This window comes from Narcine bancroftii, chromosome 8, assembly GCF_036971445.1.
Source record: "Narcine bancroftii isolate sNarBan1 chromosome 8, sNarBan1.hap1, whole genome shotgun sequence".
In the NCBI taxonomy this organism is placed as follows: domain Eukaryota; kingdom Metazoa; phylum Chordata; class Chondrichthyes; order Torpediniformes; family Narcinidae; genus Narcine; species Narcine bancroftii.
Genome location: NC_091476.1, coordinates 103,782,536 through 103,802,900, shown reverse-complemented (window position 1 = coordinate 103,802,900; position 20,365 = coordinate 103,782,536). Strand labels below are relative to the sequence as shown.

Genomic DNA, 20,365 nt, shown 5'->3' with positions numbered 1-20,365 from the left:
CGGTGCTCTGTGATTAGTAAGGAATTGCTTAAGGTGGAATGTGAGTTGGAAGGGAAGGTTGAGAATCACTGCTCTTGACCCAATTGTTTCTGAAATATTTTGTTTGTGAAAAAGTATCATTGGCCCATTTCCTTTGGAGTTATGAATCCGTGCACATAATGAGTCAATGAGGTACAATTCAAACAGTGGTTTTCAAACTTTTTCTTTCCACCCACTTACTACCTTAAACAATCCCTTACTAATCAAAGAGCACTGGTTGCATAGAGATTACTTAAAGTGGTATGTGAGTGGAAAGAAAACGGTTGAGAAAACTGCTATACAGATTAAAGAGGAGGAGATGCCTGCTGTCTTAAAACAAACAAGGGTGAATAAATCCCTAGAGCCTGACAAGATGTTCCCTTAATCTTGACGGAGGCTAGTGTAGGAATTGCAGGGACTCTGACGGAAATATTTTAAATATTCTTAGCCACAAGTATGGTGCCAGAGGATTGGAGGGTAGCTCGTGTCATTCTGTTTAAAAATGGCTACAAAGGTAACCGTGGAAATTATAGGCCATTGAGCCTGACGTCAGTAGTAAGTAAATTATTGGAGGATGTTCTAAGAGACAGGATATCCAAGTATTTAGATAGCCAGGGACTAATTAGAGATAGCCAAATGGCTTTGTGTGTGGTAGGTAATATTTAACCAATCTTACAGTGTGTTTTGAGGAGATTACCATGAAAGCTGACAAAGGAAAGCTGTGGATGTTGTCTACATGGAGTTTAGTCAAGCCTTTGACAAGGACCCACATAGGAGGTTAGATAGGAAGGTTCAGATGTTCGGCATTCATGGTGTAGTAGTTTACTGGATTTGACAATGGCTGGACAGAAGAAGCCAGAGAGTAGTGGTGGGTGATTGCTTCTCAGACTGAAGACCTATGATTTGTGTGTCTCAGGGATTGGTACTGGGACCATTATTGTTTGTCATCCATATCAGTGATCCAGATGATAATATGGTAAATCGTTTAGCAAGTTTGCAGGTGACACTAAGATTGGAGGCATTATGGACAGTGAAGAAGCTTTTCAAAGCTTGCAGAGGGATCTGGACCAGCTGGAAAAATGGGCTGAAAAATAGCAGATGGAATTTAATGCAGACAAGTGTGAGGAGTTGCATTTTGGAAGGACAAAGCAAGAAAGGACATGCACAGAAAATGGTAGGGCCCCGAGGAGTGTGGTAGAACAATGGGATCTGTAATACAGAGACATAATTCCTTGAAAGTGGCATCACAGGTAGATAGGATTGTAAAGAGAGTTTATGGCATGTTGGCCTTCATTAATTGAAGTAAGGTGTTTAGGAGTTGCATTGTTTTGGTAAAGTTGTATAAGACATTGGTGAGGCCAAAGTTGGAGTATTGTGTGACATTTTGGTCTAACTACAGGAAAGGTATCAATAAGATAGAGTGCAGAAAGGATTTATTAAGATGTTGACGGACTTCCTGAACTGAGTAACAGGGAAAGGTTAAACTTCATTCCCCGAAGCGTAGAAGAATAAGGGAAGATTTGACAGAGGTATTTAAAATGATGAGGAGGATGGACAGAGTAAATATAGGTAGGCTTTTTCCACTAATGGTAGATGCGATACAAACCAGAGGACGTGGGTTTGAGGGGAAAAGTTAGGGGGATCATAGGGAGAACTTCTTCACGCAGTGAATGGTGGGATTGTGGAACAAGCTTTTTTAAATTTCATTTCCCAGCATCCATATCCATTATTTTGCTTTAACTGATGTGTTATCTACTCTGGATTTTTTCTTTCAGCTACATATTCCGATTGAGCTGCACCAGGCTCGGCCAGTGGGCAATTGGCTATGTCACCGCAGATGGCAACATTCTACAAACGATCCCTCACAACAAACCTCTCTTCCAGGCACTCATCGATGGATTCCGTGAGGGCTTGTAAGTTTACAGATTAAATATATGTCATCACTTTATAATTTAGTCATTTGTATATTACTATTTGTTTCACATCAAAGTATCCCTTAAATTTTGTAGTGTTCCCTTTTTATCGATCCACTGAATCCACCACAATTTGAATTCTCTGTCATACTGTTATTGTTATTCAAGCTCATATTAGTGTCAGTAATAAATTTCATAGAGGAGATCTTACAACTCTCAAATTATCTGAGATCATAATTCACATTTCAGCCTTGCTTTCAATTAACACCAGCTAGCTTTTGTACTGGTGGGTGTGATGGAGCAGGTGGGATCAGCAGCTAAGTTTGATGCTGTTCCTATCAGCCCACATAAAAGAAAACTTGCAAAGTGCTATTATGCCAACCACTGCACTTTATGTGAAGTCAGTGTAAGATTTGTTTTTAATAATTTTTCTTCCACACTACCTGCTTTGTTTTTATTTTAGAAAGACTTCTGGTGAATGTTTAGTATTGGTTTTTGAAACCTTGCTTAAACTCATTTCTGTTTCAAATTCAGTTGGACTCAGTGTTCTGGATAACATTTACAATGTGTCTAACATAAAGGCTTAAGTCACAATAAAATATAACTCTCATTTCTCATCCAGTCTTCTAGTTTTACATGTCCCATTAAAAAAGCAATTAAACCAGAATGGAGAAGTAGAAATTCTCCAGGATGGGGAATACCAAATTAATATATCAAAAATGCATTTGAATGATATTGTTTCTACAGTATTCAGAGAAAATGTTTGACCTGCTATATTTTTTATTCACTTTTTTTTTAGTTACCTATTTCCTGATGGACGCAGTCAAAATCCAGATTTGACTGGTTTGTGTGAGCCAATGCCACATGATCATATCAAAGTGACACAGGTATGGTTGGAGAGTTATTTACCTTTGTCTGGGAGGGTCATTGTGTGTGTTCCAGTTCAAATTTCTACATATTCATATTTGTTTTGATTGGTTGCTGTGACTAATACCAGGTAATACTAGATGTCCCTTCTAGTTGTATGCTTGAGTATTTTTGGTCCATTGAGCAACTTTTATTTTTCTAGCAGTCTTTCAATTCCTTGAACTATGGTTTGGTATCTTAAGCAAGTGAACAGCACCCATTTGTCAATTTGGTTCACATCAGCTACTTGGGTTATTTCTGTTTGATGAAAGCATTTTCCCATTTCATTCCTTGTCGCTCATTGGAAATACACATTTATATTATTGAATATGTGCTTACTGTTTCAAGCTCAGTTTGAAAATTATTCTGACTAGTCACATTCTTGAAATATAGCATGAACTTCTTGGTTACAATTGAATTTATAGTAAAAAGAGCTTGGAGATGATACTGAACACATCTCTTTTGATGTTCAGGATTTATTAAATTTAGTTACTTCACAATGTGACAACTGACAAGTCAAATATATTGTCATCTGATTGTACTTGTACAACCCAACGAAACAGTGTTCTCCAGTCCTCGATGCAAAGCATGCAGACACACAACCAGACATAACACACATGCAGACAAATACAGGCAAACCCTGCAATATGCTACTTCAATCAACATGAAATTCAGTTACTGCGATTTGGAAAACTGCGACTGTTTCCTGTTTCATATGTTTAATTATTCAATTACTGGAAAACTTGAGTTATAAGTAGATCTTGTGAATAGCCCAAAATAAAATATATGCAAATGACTGTCAGACTCAGTGTGTGCCCCATATTGAATATGGATAAAAGAAAATGTGGAAAAGAACCCGGAAAAGCAATTTCTCTAGAAGAAGAACGAAGTTATTAAACGGCATAAAGACAGTGCCAGCAATGTGAAAATTGGACGATTTTAAGTAAAAAGCACAAAAATAAAGGACAAGATAAGGTTGCAGATTACTGGAAACAGAAGTCCATTAATGATTCAAATGGAATGGCTACTTCATCTTTGGATTGAAGGTTGTAACCAAAAGCGAATATCACTTTGTACAAAAAACATTCAACATTAAACATCTTTTCAAGGGGATACAGAAACTTTTGTTGCAAGTTTAGGTTGGTTTGACCACTTTAAACATTAAACAGGATTACACAACATAAGAATTACAGGGGAATCTGCTAGCGCTGATAAAAATGCTGCTGCAAAATTTACAATGTGACAGATTATGTTATATTTTATATTGTAAATAGATAGCTTTTAAAGGAGATAAATTGGGGCAGGTTTTTAGTCTAGGTTACATACAAACATTTCAGAACTGATCTCATTTAAAATTCTGAGATCTGCTCAAGCTAGACATGTCCGACTCCGAGCACCTTTGCAAAAACTTTGAGGAGTGCCCAAGGGATTTCACTAATGGATTGTTGTTTTTTTTAAAAGCAACAGATAAAAGAACTCAGGGGATTAGGTTCGAAGCCACAGGCTGTCTTAGTGCAGTTTGCTGTTCTAAGATGGTCATGTGGTTTTGCAAGGAAAGAGAGAGAGATAAAAAACACAGGCTTTTCTCTGTGATGGAGAGAGAGAGAATTCAGTTCTTCATTGCGAGAGTTCATCATCAGCAGCTGGGACTGGAACAGGACAAGCTGGCAATCTTGTGGAAAACCCCCATTTTGAAGGTCAAAGCCCTTGTGGTCCATACAAGAGGAAAGGACTGGCTGCCTAATGTTTCACTTGAAATAAGAGAAACAAAAGAAACTCTGTGGTGACCTGAAAGAAAGAGGTTATCATCTGGAAAAACCTGATGGGGCATGTTTCTTTGGCAAGACACTGACGTGGCTGATTGGAAGGAATCAGTTTGTGTTCAGTGAACAACCAATCTCTCTCTGAAAACCGACAAGAACCTTCCTGAATGGTAACCATTTACCTTTCAAGCACCAAATCCTGGTGAGCTTCATAAATGTTAAATTCTGTGCACAATATAAGAATTGCCTAATACCAGTAAACTTGGAGGAGTGAGAAGTGAGATTGGACTGTGAATCAAAGAACTTTTTTTTGAACTTGTATACACATTGCATACATATGTGCTTAGAATTAGAAGGGGGGGTTAAGTTCATAGTAATACATTAAAAGTTTAATCCTGTTTTCATGTTTAAAGATAATTAAAAGCAACTTTTGTTTAAGTAACCATTTGTTTTGGTGAATATCTGTTGCTGGTGGATTTTGGTCTTCTCAGGGCTCATAACACCAGAAATTTTGCAAAAAGGATTTGAACTTGTTGAAGCCACCAAGGATTTTTATCTAAATGTTGATCTTAACATGGAAAGAAGCAATGAAGTCTGTAGCAATTTTTTTTTTAAAAAGCGACTGGATTGCTAGCTATTGGAAATAATTTAATGAGAAAAAAAATCAAATTCTATGCAGTCACCTTTGAACAAATATTTTTATAATAAAATAGTTTAGTTATGATGTAATTATGAAATAAGTGAAAAATATCATACAGTACAATTCTGATTATTCGAAATGTCAGGACCAGGCCTATTTCATATATTTTCAGATAACTGGTCATTTTTAAAAAGCAGCTCAGTGACAACAGCAAATGACTTGTAACAGTGTTTAAACAACAACAAACAAGGGAGGACTTTTAGAGCATTAAATAATGTTTAATTCTCACCAAAAAAAAACAACCTGAACAAATTAAGGTAATCCAACACCAAAAATCAAACATCTACTCAAAGTTCCAAAATTTAGTCAACCTGTAACATAAGTTTGGCAACGGAAAAAGTTTGGATAACTGAATATTTCTGGTTGTTTCAGTGTGTCCTCATTTTGCCGAAAATTTTCAGAGGTAAAATCTCATCATTTTGATATTTTTCAGAGGTAAAAATGGCATCATTTCAAAATTTTTTGGATAATTGAGTATTTTGGATAATTAGAATTGTACTGTAATTATTTTTAATATACCTTATCAATTTTGGCATTATATGTAGCTTAAAGTAGTTTTTAAAACACATTTTCATAAGTCTTGATGGATGATCTGAAAGGATGAGGATTCATTGTAATTATTCTTATTAATTAATTAACATTGATTGCTTTTTTTTGAATACTTCATTTAAAATTTAAAAAACCATGATACATAAAGTTAATAAACACTTAATAAATAATATATAATACATATATGTGTACATGGCTTAGAACAAAAAAACCCTCTATCCCCCGTACTCAGTAAGCCCTCCCCCTTTATATACCCCCTTACCTAAAACCATCTCTAAACTCCCCCCTAACTACCCCCTCTAAAAAGGAAAAGAAGACAGGAAATGTTATCTGTAATGACATAGGTAAATATCGTGGATTGAGGCATTTCCACCACACCAAGGCAGAAGTATTCAAAATCTTAAACCCATATAATCCAAATAAGGGCTCCAAACTTTCTAATAAAAAAGATAATTATCTTGTAAATTATATGTTATTTTTTTTCCAATAGCATTCAAGATCACAATTCACAATGCCATTTAAGGGGTCAAAATGAGCACAGTATAAATTCAGATATCTTTTTCAAAATTGTTAAATAGGCTTCACATCTATGGATTTCAAATTCCACTTAACACTTCCTAAAGATTTGATGTACATGTGAATGTATCTCATGTGAGATACCCGCTACCCACTTTTACTGACTCTAAAATACCAATTACGAGTTGCTTCTGAAAAATGGTAACTATGATTTAAAATTAGTTAATATAGGCAAATGCAAACTGCTGCCTAATTTTAAGGATGGATGATTGCAGATTACTTGAACTTCACTCCTTTCGAAGACATGTGAATTAGACTCCTGTCTTATAATAATTTGCAATTACTTCCACATATTAAAAAAGGCCCTGTAGGTTTCTACTTAAAATACAGTAGTTTGAGATATCATCTGGAATTTATATCTGTGATAGAAATGCATATAGTTTTTCATGACAGATCCATTTCCTGCAATAAATTAAGGCCCATTTGTACTTTTCCTGATTCTATTTGGGCTTAGTATTTTGCTGTTCACATTGACATTTTTTGGCAATTAAAAAAAAAGTTTTAAATATTTTCTGAGGGCAAAATATTCACAGAAACAAGAAGCTTATGGAAGGTAATTGCTGGAGATGGGTGATTCTATAATACTGAGGATAAATCTAGAAGTACACCGTTACTACAATATTAAATCACTATTATTAACCTCAATTCCAATGATGGGAAGATGTAATGGGCAGAATTTCCATTTCTAATCTGTGTTCATTAGTGCTCTGGGAAATGTGTGTGATTTTTGGCATGGATAAGATTTCTTTAATTTCTGCCTAACCTTAGTATGCAGGCTTTGTTGTGAAAAATAGCCACTTGTGCAAATGAAGGGTGATTGACATTTCTATAATTTAATAAAAAATGGGTAAGTTTCTTAAAGCAAGGGGAAATAAAATAATGAAATAATTTCAGTATATAATTTCAACAGCTCAATCATTTTCATTTCTTGGTTTCTCCTTTGCAAGGAACAATATGAACTGTACTGTGAGATGGGATCCACCTTTCAACTCTGCAAGATCTGTGCAGAAAATGACAAGGATGTGAAAATCGAACCCTGTGGTCACCTAATGTGTACTTCCTGTCTTACAGCCTGGCAGGTAAGAGAGAATGTGATTGAAAAGTAATTTATTCATGGGTTAATATGCAAATTCTCTTTGATGCTGTTGTCACTTCCACTTTCTAGTTACTGTGCAGGTAGGTTGCAATAACATAATACAGAAAGGTTATGTATTATGGACCTGACAGAAAATACATCTGTCATCATTAAATTGTAACTTGTAAATGGTTGGAAAATCAATTCATAAAGAATTAAGAAAGTATTTTGGTTAAAATCTTCCATCCTAAACATTAATTTCCCCCTTAGCCAGCAGAACCTGTCTGGCATTGCACTATAACAAATAGTCATAGAAGTTCATCTTCAGCTGTGAAAAATGAGCACCATTGGATCAGCTGTCAGTTGTATGCAGGATTCATTGTTTAATTATATTGATTGCTCTTCATCTATGATGGCCAGACTTTTCAAACTTTATACCACTATCCAAGATGAATTTACATCCCTCAATTTTTAAATGCATTTTTTTTCCAATTGGTGTAAAGAAAGTATAAGTTAACCACTTTAAGGAATTATTGATTGAAACTTTATTTGCAGTTTAATAGGTTCTCTGTTGCACATTAACCAATGCTAAATCAGAGCCAGACATACCTAACAGTAAAAGGTCATCCTGATGAAACTCCAGTGAAAGACTGCATTAGTATTTAATAGCAAAAGCATCATCTAATAAATGAATGTGATCTCATCAACTAACAGATTGGATCAAACTTTTGTGGTGCTCTCATGTGTAAATGGTAGTTTATGTTGGAACATTTTGAAATTACCTTCAGTCATAAATCCTAAGTAGATGATCCATCAACAACTTTTGAGATTGCCAGACGAACCAATTCTATTCACTCCAAGTGTTATCAAGAAAGAGCTACAGCCATTTTGTAGTTACTGGTATGGGTCGATAAAATTCCTGCTATTGTGCTGAAGTTGTGCTTCAGGGCTAAATGTCTGTGGCCATGATGCCCCAGTATAGCTACAAACATAATCCTGTGGAAAATTGACCAGGTATTGTTTGCCCTCAAAAAGCAATTAAAATCCATTCAGTTTAATGAATGCTCTACCTGTAGCTATTAAATGAGACACCGCCATATGTTCATGCTTCTATGAACTTGTTTGTGCAATGAAAGGCTGATTTGTGGCTCCCTTGCACTTGAAATCATGAACTTAAATCTTACAGCAATGCACCAGATACTTTATATCCCTCACATTTTAGCAGTTTCTGTGCTGTCATAATTTTTCCTATATCTAGAATACCTTGTTTTGATTTGCCCACTAGAGGTTCAATCAATTGCACAACTCAGCATCTGTTTAAATGGAAGTTTCTTGAGTTGATATTGGAGTAGGGAGCCCTTCCAACAAATGATTGATTAGAATTTAGATCTGTGAATGATTAACTTCTCGAATGACCTAATCAAAGTGATCAGTCATTTCCAAAATAAATGTCTTGGGAACAAAGCCCCATTTAAAAAAAAATCATCATCTTCTTTATATGAAGCATTTTTTTGAAAAAAGCTGAGGTACGGTATGTCATTTTGTGCAATATATTATGGCACCATCTCATGGAATGTTAATATCAAATATGTGGCATAAATGAAGGAGCTGCTAGAGGTCGTTACATTATTGCACACGGAATTAGCTGCTGGAGTTTCCATATTATTCTCACACGCGAGTGATGAGAAAGTGTTGATCAGTGAGAATTGTACCTGGAGAAGATAAGCATAGTTGGAACTGCTAGCAGTGATACAACAGCTTCTCACAAGAACAATGTCATAAATTAAAAGCATGATGCCTTAAAAGTAGTTTATGTGGTGTGTTTGTGTCTATCAAGCTATTAGCTGCACCACTATAAACATTATTGCTGTGACATTATACATTATTGGTCATAAACCTGAGGTATTCTTGAGTAAAGGATAGTGATTCGACTTCAGTTTTTTTTGCCTGATTATCCTTTCAAATTATTGCAGCTGATTACATTCTTTGACCTTTATTTAGGAATCTGAAGGTCAAGGATGCCCATTTTGTCGTTGTGAAATAAAAGGCACTGAACCAATTGTTGTGGACCCTTTTGATCCAAAAGATGGACCTGGCCAACCCCGGTTAGGAATGGAAACAATGTTATCTCCAAATTTTGAGGATGAAGATGATGACCGCAGTGATGAATTGTTTATGATGAACAAACTGGCAAATGCAAAGGTAACTACAGATCTGTGGATGGGGTTTTGGAAAAATCCAGGGCCAATATTGGAAATATTCCAATTCCAGCTTGGAAGTAATGACCAAGTTTTATAAATTACTGATCCTAACATCAAAAGGAATATTGTTCATGCATTGGCTATGATTTTCAATTAGGTATGTTTTAATGCACTTCTGGATTCAAGATTCCTTTATTGTCATGTAATAGTACAGAACATGAAATTGCCTTCTGCCTGCCATAAGGCAGACAGAGTTGCCCTTATTGTTGGAGAGCATCCCTTATAGAAAGAGAGTCACTGAGTGTCCATGGATTCATTTCCAGTGCTCCCGCAGCCTCTGAGGCCACACAAACACCAGTTCAATCCATCAGTAACCTGAGCACTAGATCCATATCTCCAGCATGAACAGGGCCCGAGCACAACTTCAGCGCCCGAGGCCCTTCGGGAGCTTTTCTAGCTCTTAGGACCCTCTTGAATCCTGGTTGTGATACTTTGTGATCACTGTCCTCTAGGGTCATCTCCTCTTCTTCTCCTTCTCAATGGGGGTGTTCTCCCTGTTGTGCCTGCGCTGGTCTGCTGCAGAGCAAAGATGCCACCATCTTGGGCACAGACCTCACTTAAAAACACCATAAATTCCTTTAACAGGCCACTTGAAGTCTATACAGAGCTGTCAGCAATAGGACTAGGCAGTTGACCCCTTTTGCCCTCGGGCATCCTGGGTCTGCGCCAGCAGTAGCGCTGCCATTGCAGCAACATCATTATTTTGTGCTATTTAGTGTTACCAAGTTGCAGAAACTTAACTTCAAATAGCAACGGGAGTCTGGAACTGGAACACCACAAGGTGACACCCAAAGCTTTAATAAGTGCAGTGAATTATTAAAATTGATAGCTGTGGGTGCCTAGAATGCCTTGCCAGGGATGGTGGTGGAAGCTGAAATATTGGGGGCATTTAAGAGACTCTTAGAAGGGTACATGGATGAAAAAAATAGAAGGCTATGGGGTAGGGAGGATTAAGTACTTTTTTTTAGCAAGGGATATATGGGTTGGCACAACATCGAGGTCTGAAGTGCCTGTACGGAGCTGTGCTGCAATGTGGAAAATTAAAATTGAATTTATCTCAATAGTTTGAAGAAATTCTTGGCAATATATAAAGCAAAAACCTGGTTGGTGTTATATTTGCAGTGAATTTACTGACTGAATGAAGTTGGGATGCCACAATTGACCTCAATCCTCCTTAGATAAAGAGGAAAAAGTAAGCCCATGTTCCTGCAGCTGATAGCCTTCCAGGATAGTAACATGGACACTGGTGGTGACAGGATTGGATTGTACAATAGAGTCTAAAGTTCCTGACTTTCTCAATTCACATCAGAAATGTATGTAATAACTTTGTTGAACGAATAAATAGTTATAAAAAAAAGAAATGGAGAATGATTCTATCCCTGGCATTTTACTACAAGGAACACAAAAGCTGAATCTTTCATCTTTGTGGCTAGCTAACAAAAGGATTTTGTAAGGAGTTTGAGGAGATTTGGTATGTCATGAAAGACTCTCTAAAACTTCTACAGTTGTACTGGGCAGAGCGTTCTGACTGGTTGCATAACTGTCTGGTACAGAGGTGCCAATGCAAAGGAAAAAGCTCCAGAGTTAAATCAGCCAGCGACATCATAGACACCAGCCTTCACTCCATCGAGGACATCTACAAGAAGCAGTGTCTTAAAAAAGCAGCCTCTTTCCTCAAGGACCCCACCACCCAGGCTGTGATCTTTTCACTCTTATCATTGGGAAAATGGTACAGGAGCCTGAAGACAAGCATTCAATGGCACAAGGACAGCTTCTTCCCCTCTGGCATCAAATTTCTGATGCTACCTTGTTTTGTTTTTTTCTTTTCCTTTGTAGTCGCGCTAACCGCGCAACTTGAAAAACCACGCAGAGTCGAAAGCGAGTTGAACCAACTACTTTAATTCAAAGGCTGTGTGTTTAAGGACCCTTTCCCAGCAGCCCTGCGGGGTGGAACTGACGTCAGCTGCCAGGCTGTGGGTTTGCCCTGCACCCAGAGCTCTTCCAGTCAGGTCTGCTGCAGACTTGCCCTCAACTCCTCGAGCTGGTTCGCCTGTTGTGTGGGCGATCTGCCACACTTCGCAGTACTTTTATTTATTTTGAAATGTGGTTTATAGAAATATTTGCACTGTGAGGCTGCTGCAAAACCACAAATTTTGTGACGTTCATGACAATAAATTTGGATTTTATTTACAAAAATAAAATTTTGTTCTCAAATGAGAACATAAAATAAGTTTTCAATTTTTCTTGGAGATGCCATATATATACTAATTAATTTGCTTTTATAACTTGAAATACTGATGGGAAATATGGGAATGATTTTTCAAAGAAAAAAATTAAATATAATTTTTATGTATGCTGAATATTACAACATTTCTGGCTTTTTTTGACAAACTGAAATTTATTTCAGATTACTGCCAATTCCATAATCAAGGTTAAATTGGACTCCAGTTCATTGCCCCTGTTAACTTGCCTCCTGAGATTCTAAAATTCTTTTTTTTTTCTGATTTCTTCAAATGACTTTGACCCATAATAGCTCACTTCTGCCTTCTGAGGAGGAAGTGTAAAGCTGATTCCAGGAAGGGCTGTGGATGCAACTTGCCACAATAGAGCACTTACCTGAATGCCAGTTCAATTGAAGTTATTTGACATTTAGCAGGAAACAAATATTCAATTTGAACCCATGGTATGAAAATAATTATCTATGAAATGGTCTTGGTTTCTGCTTTTCAAAAAGTTATTTAAAAAATGTTTTCACACCTTTCACTGGAGATTTGTTTTAAAGCAGACTTGAATATTTTTCCACTTTGAAACAATAAACTCTTGAAAAACTCTTTCTTGGCAAAAGCAGTGAATTGAAGAAGATAACTTTTTGCTGGTATGACTCAACTCTGGAAATTGAGTATAAAATAATGAGCAGAGCTCATTAACTTTATTCTCCCAATTCTATGTAAGCTAAAGAACTATTATTATTTATTAAAGTTAAAGCATCTTGCATCTCTTTATAAAATCATATAAATTTTGCTGGTATTAGAATCATCAGCTCAACTCAAACAGTTATATAAACTATAATAAAGTAGATTTTAACACAAAAGCTCCTTAATTTGTTGGTGAGTAATATACTGGTATTTTTATATTCTAACTTTAGGGCACTTCATGACTCTGAGGCAATTTTACAGCTTTTTTTCCCCATCTACACAAAGGCGATATTTTTTCAACATCAAGATATTAGAATTCTGCCAGTATATTGATAATTTCGATCATTTGTACTTCATAAAAATATTTCTAGCTGCTAATGCTGTGTAACAGATTCAGTTCTATTGCTTCAAGTAATAGAGATTTTTTTTATTTCAAACTTTTATTTCAAATTTCATTGAAATTTTTAATCTTAGTTTATCAGTCTTTTGTTTATTATTTCTTCCTACATTTAAGTGTTTGTGTGTTTTAGTTTCCCTTTTAAGGTACTCCCTGCATCTTTTTTTAAATTTAATTTTTTATTTTTCACACTATGAACCATACTGACCAAAATACACACAAACATTTCTCCCTTGAATATACACAGTGTCATTTTCTCCCCTTTTTCCCCCCTCCCTTCCCTCCCTCCCTCACCCCCCACTCCCCACCCGCCCAACACACATGATACATTAAACCCATCAAACAATGTCATCACACAATGAAAACAAACAAGAAATTTGTGTCTTCTACTTTTACATACTGGGTCAGTTCACTTCGTCTTCTTCTCCTTCTGTCATTTTAGGGGGTGGAGGTCTGCGGTAGGACTTCTCTGTTGTGTTCCATGCACGGTTCTCAAATTTGTTCGAATACTGTGATGTTATTTCTTAAATTATATGTTATTTTTTTCCAATGGAATACATTTATTCATTTCTATGTACCATTGCTGTATTCTCAGGCTATCTTCTAATTTCCAGGTTGACATAATACATTTTTTTGCTACAGCTAAGGCTATCATAATAAATCTTTTTTGTGCTCCATCCAAATTGAGTCCAAGTTCTTTACTTCCTATATTACTTAGAAGAAAGATCTCTGGATGTTTTGGTATGTTGCTTTTTGTGAGTTTATTTAATACCTGATTTAGATCTTCCCAAAACTTTTCCACTTTCTCACATGCCCAAATTGCATGTACTGTTGTTCCCGTTTCCTTCTTACAGCAAAAACATCTGTCTGATACTGTTGGGTCCCATTTATTTAACTTTTGGGGTGTGGTGTATAGCCTGTGTAACCAATTATATTGTATCGTGCGTAACCTCGTGTTTATTGTATTTCTCATAGTTCCAGAGCATAGCTTTTGGTACTCCCTGCATCTTCGTGTTTTTAAAGTCAGGGTGAACTTTGAGAAGCTGTTAGCCATCTCCCAGTTGTCAGCCTTGAGCCTTGTGTTGACCTCTGTCCATGACATCAGATTTTTTTTTTTCCTGATGGACCATTTAGCTGTTAGATGCAAGACGCTTCTGCTGATCAATTGATTTTGTTTTATTAAACAGATGATATTTCTTTTGGAGTATTCAACAAGGCTATTGATTTTAAATCTAAAACAATTTGCAATTGAGTTTGTCATGATTGTGTTCATGAGATTATGATTTATTTTCCATATAGATTGAACGACCTCCATCTCCTGTTGCCCCAGCTCCAAATTCTGTACTTCCACCTGTTCCTCCTCGTTTAGACCTGCTGCAGCATCGATCGCCCACTGTATCCAGTGCCTCTAGTCCTTGTGTTTCACCCAAGGTAAGGAACCATTTCACTGGGATTATACCATATGTTTACTTATTGAAAACATCTCTGGCATCTTGTAATGTTCTGGTAGAACTGATTTAATGAGTTTTCAATCTTGATTTAGCATCCAGTGTATGCTTACATTTGGTAGAACTCATTACCAGATAAACACAGATAAATATCAGGCCTGAAATGTGTGGATTTGATTTTTAAAACTTAAAGATAATTTTGATTGTTTGCATATATCCAATATTTTGCATGATGACATTATTTGACACAGCAAAGGGAAAACGTATCACAATCTCCATTCCCATGAAGCACGATCCTGGAAAGAAACAATACTTAAAACTTAGGAAATAGTGGTATGCTCTTTGTCCCTTTCAGAATACCCTGTGTAGAGCTCGTCGAAAGAACCAAAGACTTGTTGATCCAAACCAAGGCTTTTATTAGCAAAAGACAGGAGCTCTTCACAGGTGGCCGACCAGTCCGGAATGATCCGACCTGGCTAGGGACACAACCCTTTAAGGCCCAGACAGTAGGCGTGGCTTAGCTCTCAGCCAATCGCTGTAAGCTCAGTCTAGATACTGTAACTATATACATTGGTGATAGATCTGTACTATCACACCCTGTCATATTCTTTATGATCACAACTAATAATCTGTATTTAGTACCACCATAATTCTACTGGTCTGCTCTCTCACAAAGAAATATATTCTACTCTTCATGCATATAAATATAGAAATTAGCGGTAACTCCAATAGACAATGTAAAATTACTGTCTTTATTCTGTGTTTATAAATGAAACTTGCAATCTTGAGGAGCTGTTGAAATGAAACAAAATAAATGAGAAACAACAAGGGGTCACAGACTAAGGATAAAGGGTCAGCCATTTAAGATTGTGATTTTTTACTCTGGAACTTGTGGAACTCCCTGCAACAGAAAGTTCATTAGATAAAGGGAGTTGGATGTTTCCTAATTGGCTAAAGGGATCAGTGGTTATGGAAGAATAGGATATGAAAGTTGTGTGATCAGCCATGATCCTATTGAATGGTGGAACATGCACAAAGGACTGAATATCTTCCGACTCCTATTTCTCTGAAAGCAACAGAAGATTTTGCTCCTGAGTTTATATAAAAGATGGGATGAGCTTATAAAAATCATTAACACAGGAAAAGGCCAACTGAGTTGCTTGTTTCCCCCTTTTTAATCTCATTTTCCTGTTTCTCAACCTTGGGATATGGGTTGATTACTTTAAATTTTGCTAACTTGTGTGTTTATCAAACTCTATTTGGAAGTCTAGAATGACATACTCAATCTTCTGTTCACTTTATCAATGATCTAAAAGTCAAATATGCCCTATCTGATCCTTTTAAAAGCCTGTGTAGATTTCTAAGGGAACAAGAGCAAGAGGGTTGTGAGGGAAAGCGTGAATCCTCATATGGACCAAAATAGTTTTCAATATGTGGAGCCAAGCGAAATGAACATAGTTCTAAATGAATATTTTTCTCTGTATTCAACAAGAAGGGGGTATTTAATCTCTCTTTTCAAGATCATAGATTTTAGTAACTAATTACAATGAGCACTGAATTAGCAAATCTCTAGTTTCTTAGCATCTCTTAAATAAAAAATACTTGCTGTTTGCAGTCCAAATAAATCATTAATGAATCTAGAACTTTGTAAAAGTTATTGCAAATGTTCTGAAATGGAATCGCCAGGTCTTGAAGATATCTTCTATCTTGGGTTACTTTATTTTCTCCATTATCAATTTGTTGTTAAATGTGCTTTTCTTTTAATACTGTCTTGTACCATACTGTGTCCTCTTGCTCCACTGTGAAAACGGATGTAAAATGTGAATGAAACCATTTTAACTTTATTAAATTAGAGTGTAACAATCAAGTATTTCAGACTTCAAATTTTGTATGTCACACAAAAAAGAATGTAGGAGGTGAGACATTTGATTTTAAGGACTATCCAGCAAAAATAACGATTGAGGTTAGAAGAATGAAATGAAAATTGTGTTTCACACCTCAAGTAAAATGGTAGAAGAAGAGAATAAAAATGAAATGGAGTTTGGAGCCAGAAGAGATAATAGAGGTGAGAGCTGTCTATGATGTCTTCAATTGTTCAAGAAAATAAAGAAGGATTTATTTACGAGTCAACGAACTAGTGCTCTAGCAGTATTGAAGAGAGACCATGGAGTCTTAAAAATAATGGGAGCAGTGTTTAATTCTTGTATGATTGATTTTTTTTTAAAAGGAAATCACGAGATTGTCTTAACTTTTAAGGAAGAGCTTTGGCAAGTAAACAGTTGTGGGAGTATTGTTTAAGATTACGCATTAATGAAAAGTTCTTAAGGCAAAAGGTGATGCCTTCAAATAAAGAAATGATTAATTTTAATTTTTTTGAAATTGTACAAAATGAGTTTGTTCTTCCTTCATTGAAGATTAACAAAGTACATTGACAAAGTACAAGAAATGGTACATTATTGTTTGAGGATTTACACTTGGAATGTGAAGGAAGCTAGATAATAAATCCATTTCAGAGTTGTGGTACATTGTTATCATGAGAGCCATTGTTCCACTTTCAGTGAAGTGTTGGTGTCATTTTGGAAGATTTCAATCAACCTGGATTGAGGAAGTTATGATAAGGATGTGTATGTCAAAATTAAGTTTAAAGGCCTTTTTGTACCAAGGCTGGGTTTTTTTTTTAAAAAAAGAAAAAAATTGTCACATCGGTCTAAAACTACAACTTGTAAATGTGTGACTGTAGTCATTTACTGTCAGAATTAATGTCACAAGTATGATATCTAGAAAATGGGGAAAATTAGAAGAAACTGGAATCTGCTGCATTTCTCATATGAATATTGCCATTTCTCCTGTCAATGTAGCAGTTTTAAATGAGGCTGAAGCATCTTGGGACTTGTCGATCTTTCTTGGCTCCATAAAATACTCTTGCATTACTAATACAGCTTATCATTCTTAATGGTATTTCTCCAGTTGTGAAGCATAATATTCCTTGCCTGTTACAGTATGTTATACTGGATTAATCTATTACTTTTTATGATAATGGGTTGTTTTCTGCATTTAACTGTCAACATTTAACAGGAACTCTTGAAACCTTGTTGGTTTTTAGTAATGTGAAAGTTTACATGAAAATTGATTTTCTCTGCCTTTGGGCATAATTGACAATTTGAAAATCATTGGGTTACCTCCAGATGCCATGAAACACTATTGACCTGCTTAGACTACTGAAGGAAATAATTGGTACATTCTTCAAGCATGCTAAGAACAATTTGGTACATATTAATGGGGGCAGTTGGATTTTTACAACTACCTGATACTAGTTCATTTTGTGCATACAGGTATTTCTTATTGAGTAAGAAACTTCTAATGTCTGATTATAAGTTGATGAACCAGCAAATCGTGAACCCATTGTTTCATTTAAAGCAGAACAATCTTGCAACATCAAGATCTCAATTATTCTGGAATGTCCCAACCTCAGCACACAGAATGGTCAGCAATTAAAATGCTTGTAATTATTCAATGTAATGTTTAGTTACTTAGAGGATTTTTTAAATTTTATTCCTATACAGGCTTCATCCAGTGGTTCACATAAGCAAGACAAGCCTTTGCCTGTTCCTCCATCTCATCGAGAGCTTCCGCCTCCACCACCTGAGCGACACCCATCTACAAACACAGATTCTCGAATGCAGAGGCGCCCCTTACCAAGCACACCAAATGACCTCCCAGCAAGAGATAAGCCACCTCTTGCACCACCTAACCGACCTGGGGAACCTTGGCATTCACGCGCTCAGGCAACTAAACCATCCGTACACACGCTTAATCTTGGAGATAGGTGGACAGGCCGAGAGTTGTCCAACAGACACTCATTGCCTCTAGCACTGACCTCTCATATGGAATCTAGGACTGAGGCAGTCAGGCATAGCAGCTCACTCGGACTGGACAATACCTTGGTAAGAAATACACCTGTCTTGTTTTGTTAGTGTTAGATATTTCAAACCCAGGAGGTGAGGTCACTGCAAGGCAACGTCTTTAAAAAAAAAAAATCCCTGAATCACTAGTCATTTTTAAACAGAGATCCTGCAATACTGCCGTAAAGAAGAGCCGTCATTAAGCTTGTTTACCCTGAACTAAACAATGCTGGCATAATGCTGCCCCAGTGTGTCATTTTATAAAGCATGCTGGCATTCCAGAAGCAAAAGAGGCATGACTTGTAACACAACAGCATCAGCATCTAGTGTGACGTATAACATTCACGTCTTTTCCCAGCCTGCCGGCTCGCCTTGTTTACACAGACGTCAATTCGGCACCGTGACTAAGTCCACTGCCAGTTTAAAGATGGGACTACAATGACCCCCCCCCACCCCAACTCCATGTTCGTACCTTTTACACAGAAGGCGTGGCGCAATAAAGGCACAATATTCCCACCTTGAAGTGGCTGTGTAAAAGGGTCTTTTAAAAGAGATTTTTGTATCTGATGATGCACAGGATTTTGAATTCAATAAAAAGCATTCTGCCAGCTTTTTGCTACTACTGTTCAAATTGGCATTTGGAGCATATAGCTAATGTGAATGATGCTGTTGTAATGGCAGCGCTGTCGCTAGTGTGGGTGTGTGGGGAGTGAAGTCTCTGCTCCCCGTGGGATCCAACCGCCCAGTATGACTGCTGTCGGCTCTGTATGAGCTTTAAATGGCCTGTTAAAGGAGCCGGTGGTGGTTTAATTTAAAATCCTGCGACTGTGGAGTCTGAGCCCAAGATTGTGTCGCCTGTGATTGGCAGCAGCCATGAAGGGTTGCAGACTCTAGGGAAATAGATTGGTGCAGGGCACCAGAAAATGTGGAGACCACTTTGAGGTGAAGCAGAGGAGATGACCCACGGGACAGTGACTTTGGTGGCAGGCCAGTGAGGGGCCATGAGGCTGAAGAACATACAGGCAGCAGACTGTTGGTGGCTCAAGGCGAGGAACCCACATAGACTGCGGATGACTGCGGACAAGGGAGTCACACCAGGCTGCAGACTACTGGAGACTGGCTCAAGAGGTACTGTCTCGGAACCGGGATGCGAGAGGGTTCTGGAGGCTTCCTGATTGTGTCAGAGGTGTGAATCTGGAACTCGGGTTGCTCATGGTTTAAACTGAAGGCATGGACATTAAGTGACACTAGGGGACTCTTTTGCTTTTCTTTCTCGCTGTGAGGCTCTGAGCTGATAGTGAATCTTTGTCTTACGGTAGATTAAAAGAAATTTCATGTAATATCACAATTTATGTTTTATTACATGACAATAAAAATAATCTTATCTTGAAATTCAATAAAATATTAAATTAAAATGTGCTGTGATCTCAAAGGAGGTATCTCCGAATTTAGAAGTGAAATCAGACATGTGAAAGAAGGCAGAGCAATGAGAGATAAAATTTATCAAGTATGTCTGGTACTGTTTTGCTTGAGCCATAAATATTACCAAAATACCCAGGTATGATCATAATGTGCTGGAGAATTCATCAGGTCATCAATGTTTTAGGTCTGAGCCCTCATCGGGGATGTGTAAAACAATTGAAATCTGCAGTAAACATCTTAAGCTTGGATCGATAAGGTACATGTGACGTACTTTGCCAAAATTGATTTTTAGTGTTCATCTTAACCTCCATTAATTGCAAGAGCAGAAATGCAAATTAAGAATGCAAATACATATGTTTAAATGTTAATTCAATGATAATTTATCGTCAATAAAACATAAGCTACATACTTATGTTCAACCGAATACTCATGAGAACCGTCAAGGGTAGAGTGAAAGAAAATAGGATCTATTTTGCAAATCTTGGTAATGTCTCTTATTAAAATATTTTAATTGATTTTA

At 36.8% G+C, this 20,365-nt stretch overlaps 1 protein-coding gene across 2 annotated transcripts in view; it reads left to right on the top strand.

The window, feature by feature from the left end:
- cbl (Cbl proto-oncogene, E3 ubiquitin protein ligase) overlaps positions 1-20,365 on the top strand; it is a 197,167-nt gene that overhangs the window by 158,570 nt on the left and 18,232 nt on the right. The window contains exons 7-12 of one of the 2 annotated variants that reach the window (XM_069894666.1): positions 1,794-1,931; positions 2,731-2,818; positions 7,373-7,504; positions 9,502-9,702; positions 14,373-14,504; positions 18,085-18,465. In XM_069894666.1, the coding sequence (XP_069750767.1) occupies positions 1,794-1,931; positions 2,731-2,818; positions 7,373-7,504; positions 9,502-9,702; positions 14,373-14,504; positions 18,085-18,465 (1,072 nt within the window). The remainder of the gene's footprint in view (positions 1-1,793; positions 1,932-2,730; positions 2,819-7,372; positions 7,505-9,501; positions 9,703-14,372; positions 14,505-18,084; positions 18,466-20,365) is intronic. The other variant, XM_069894665.1, reaches the window with a different exon arrangement.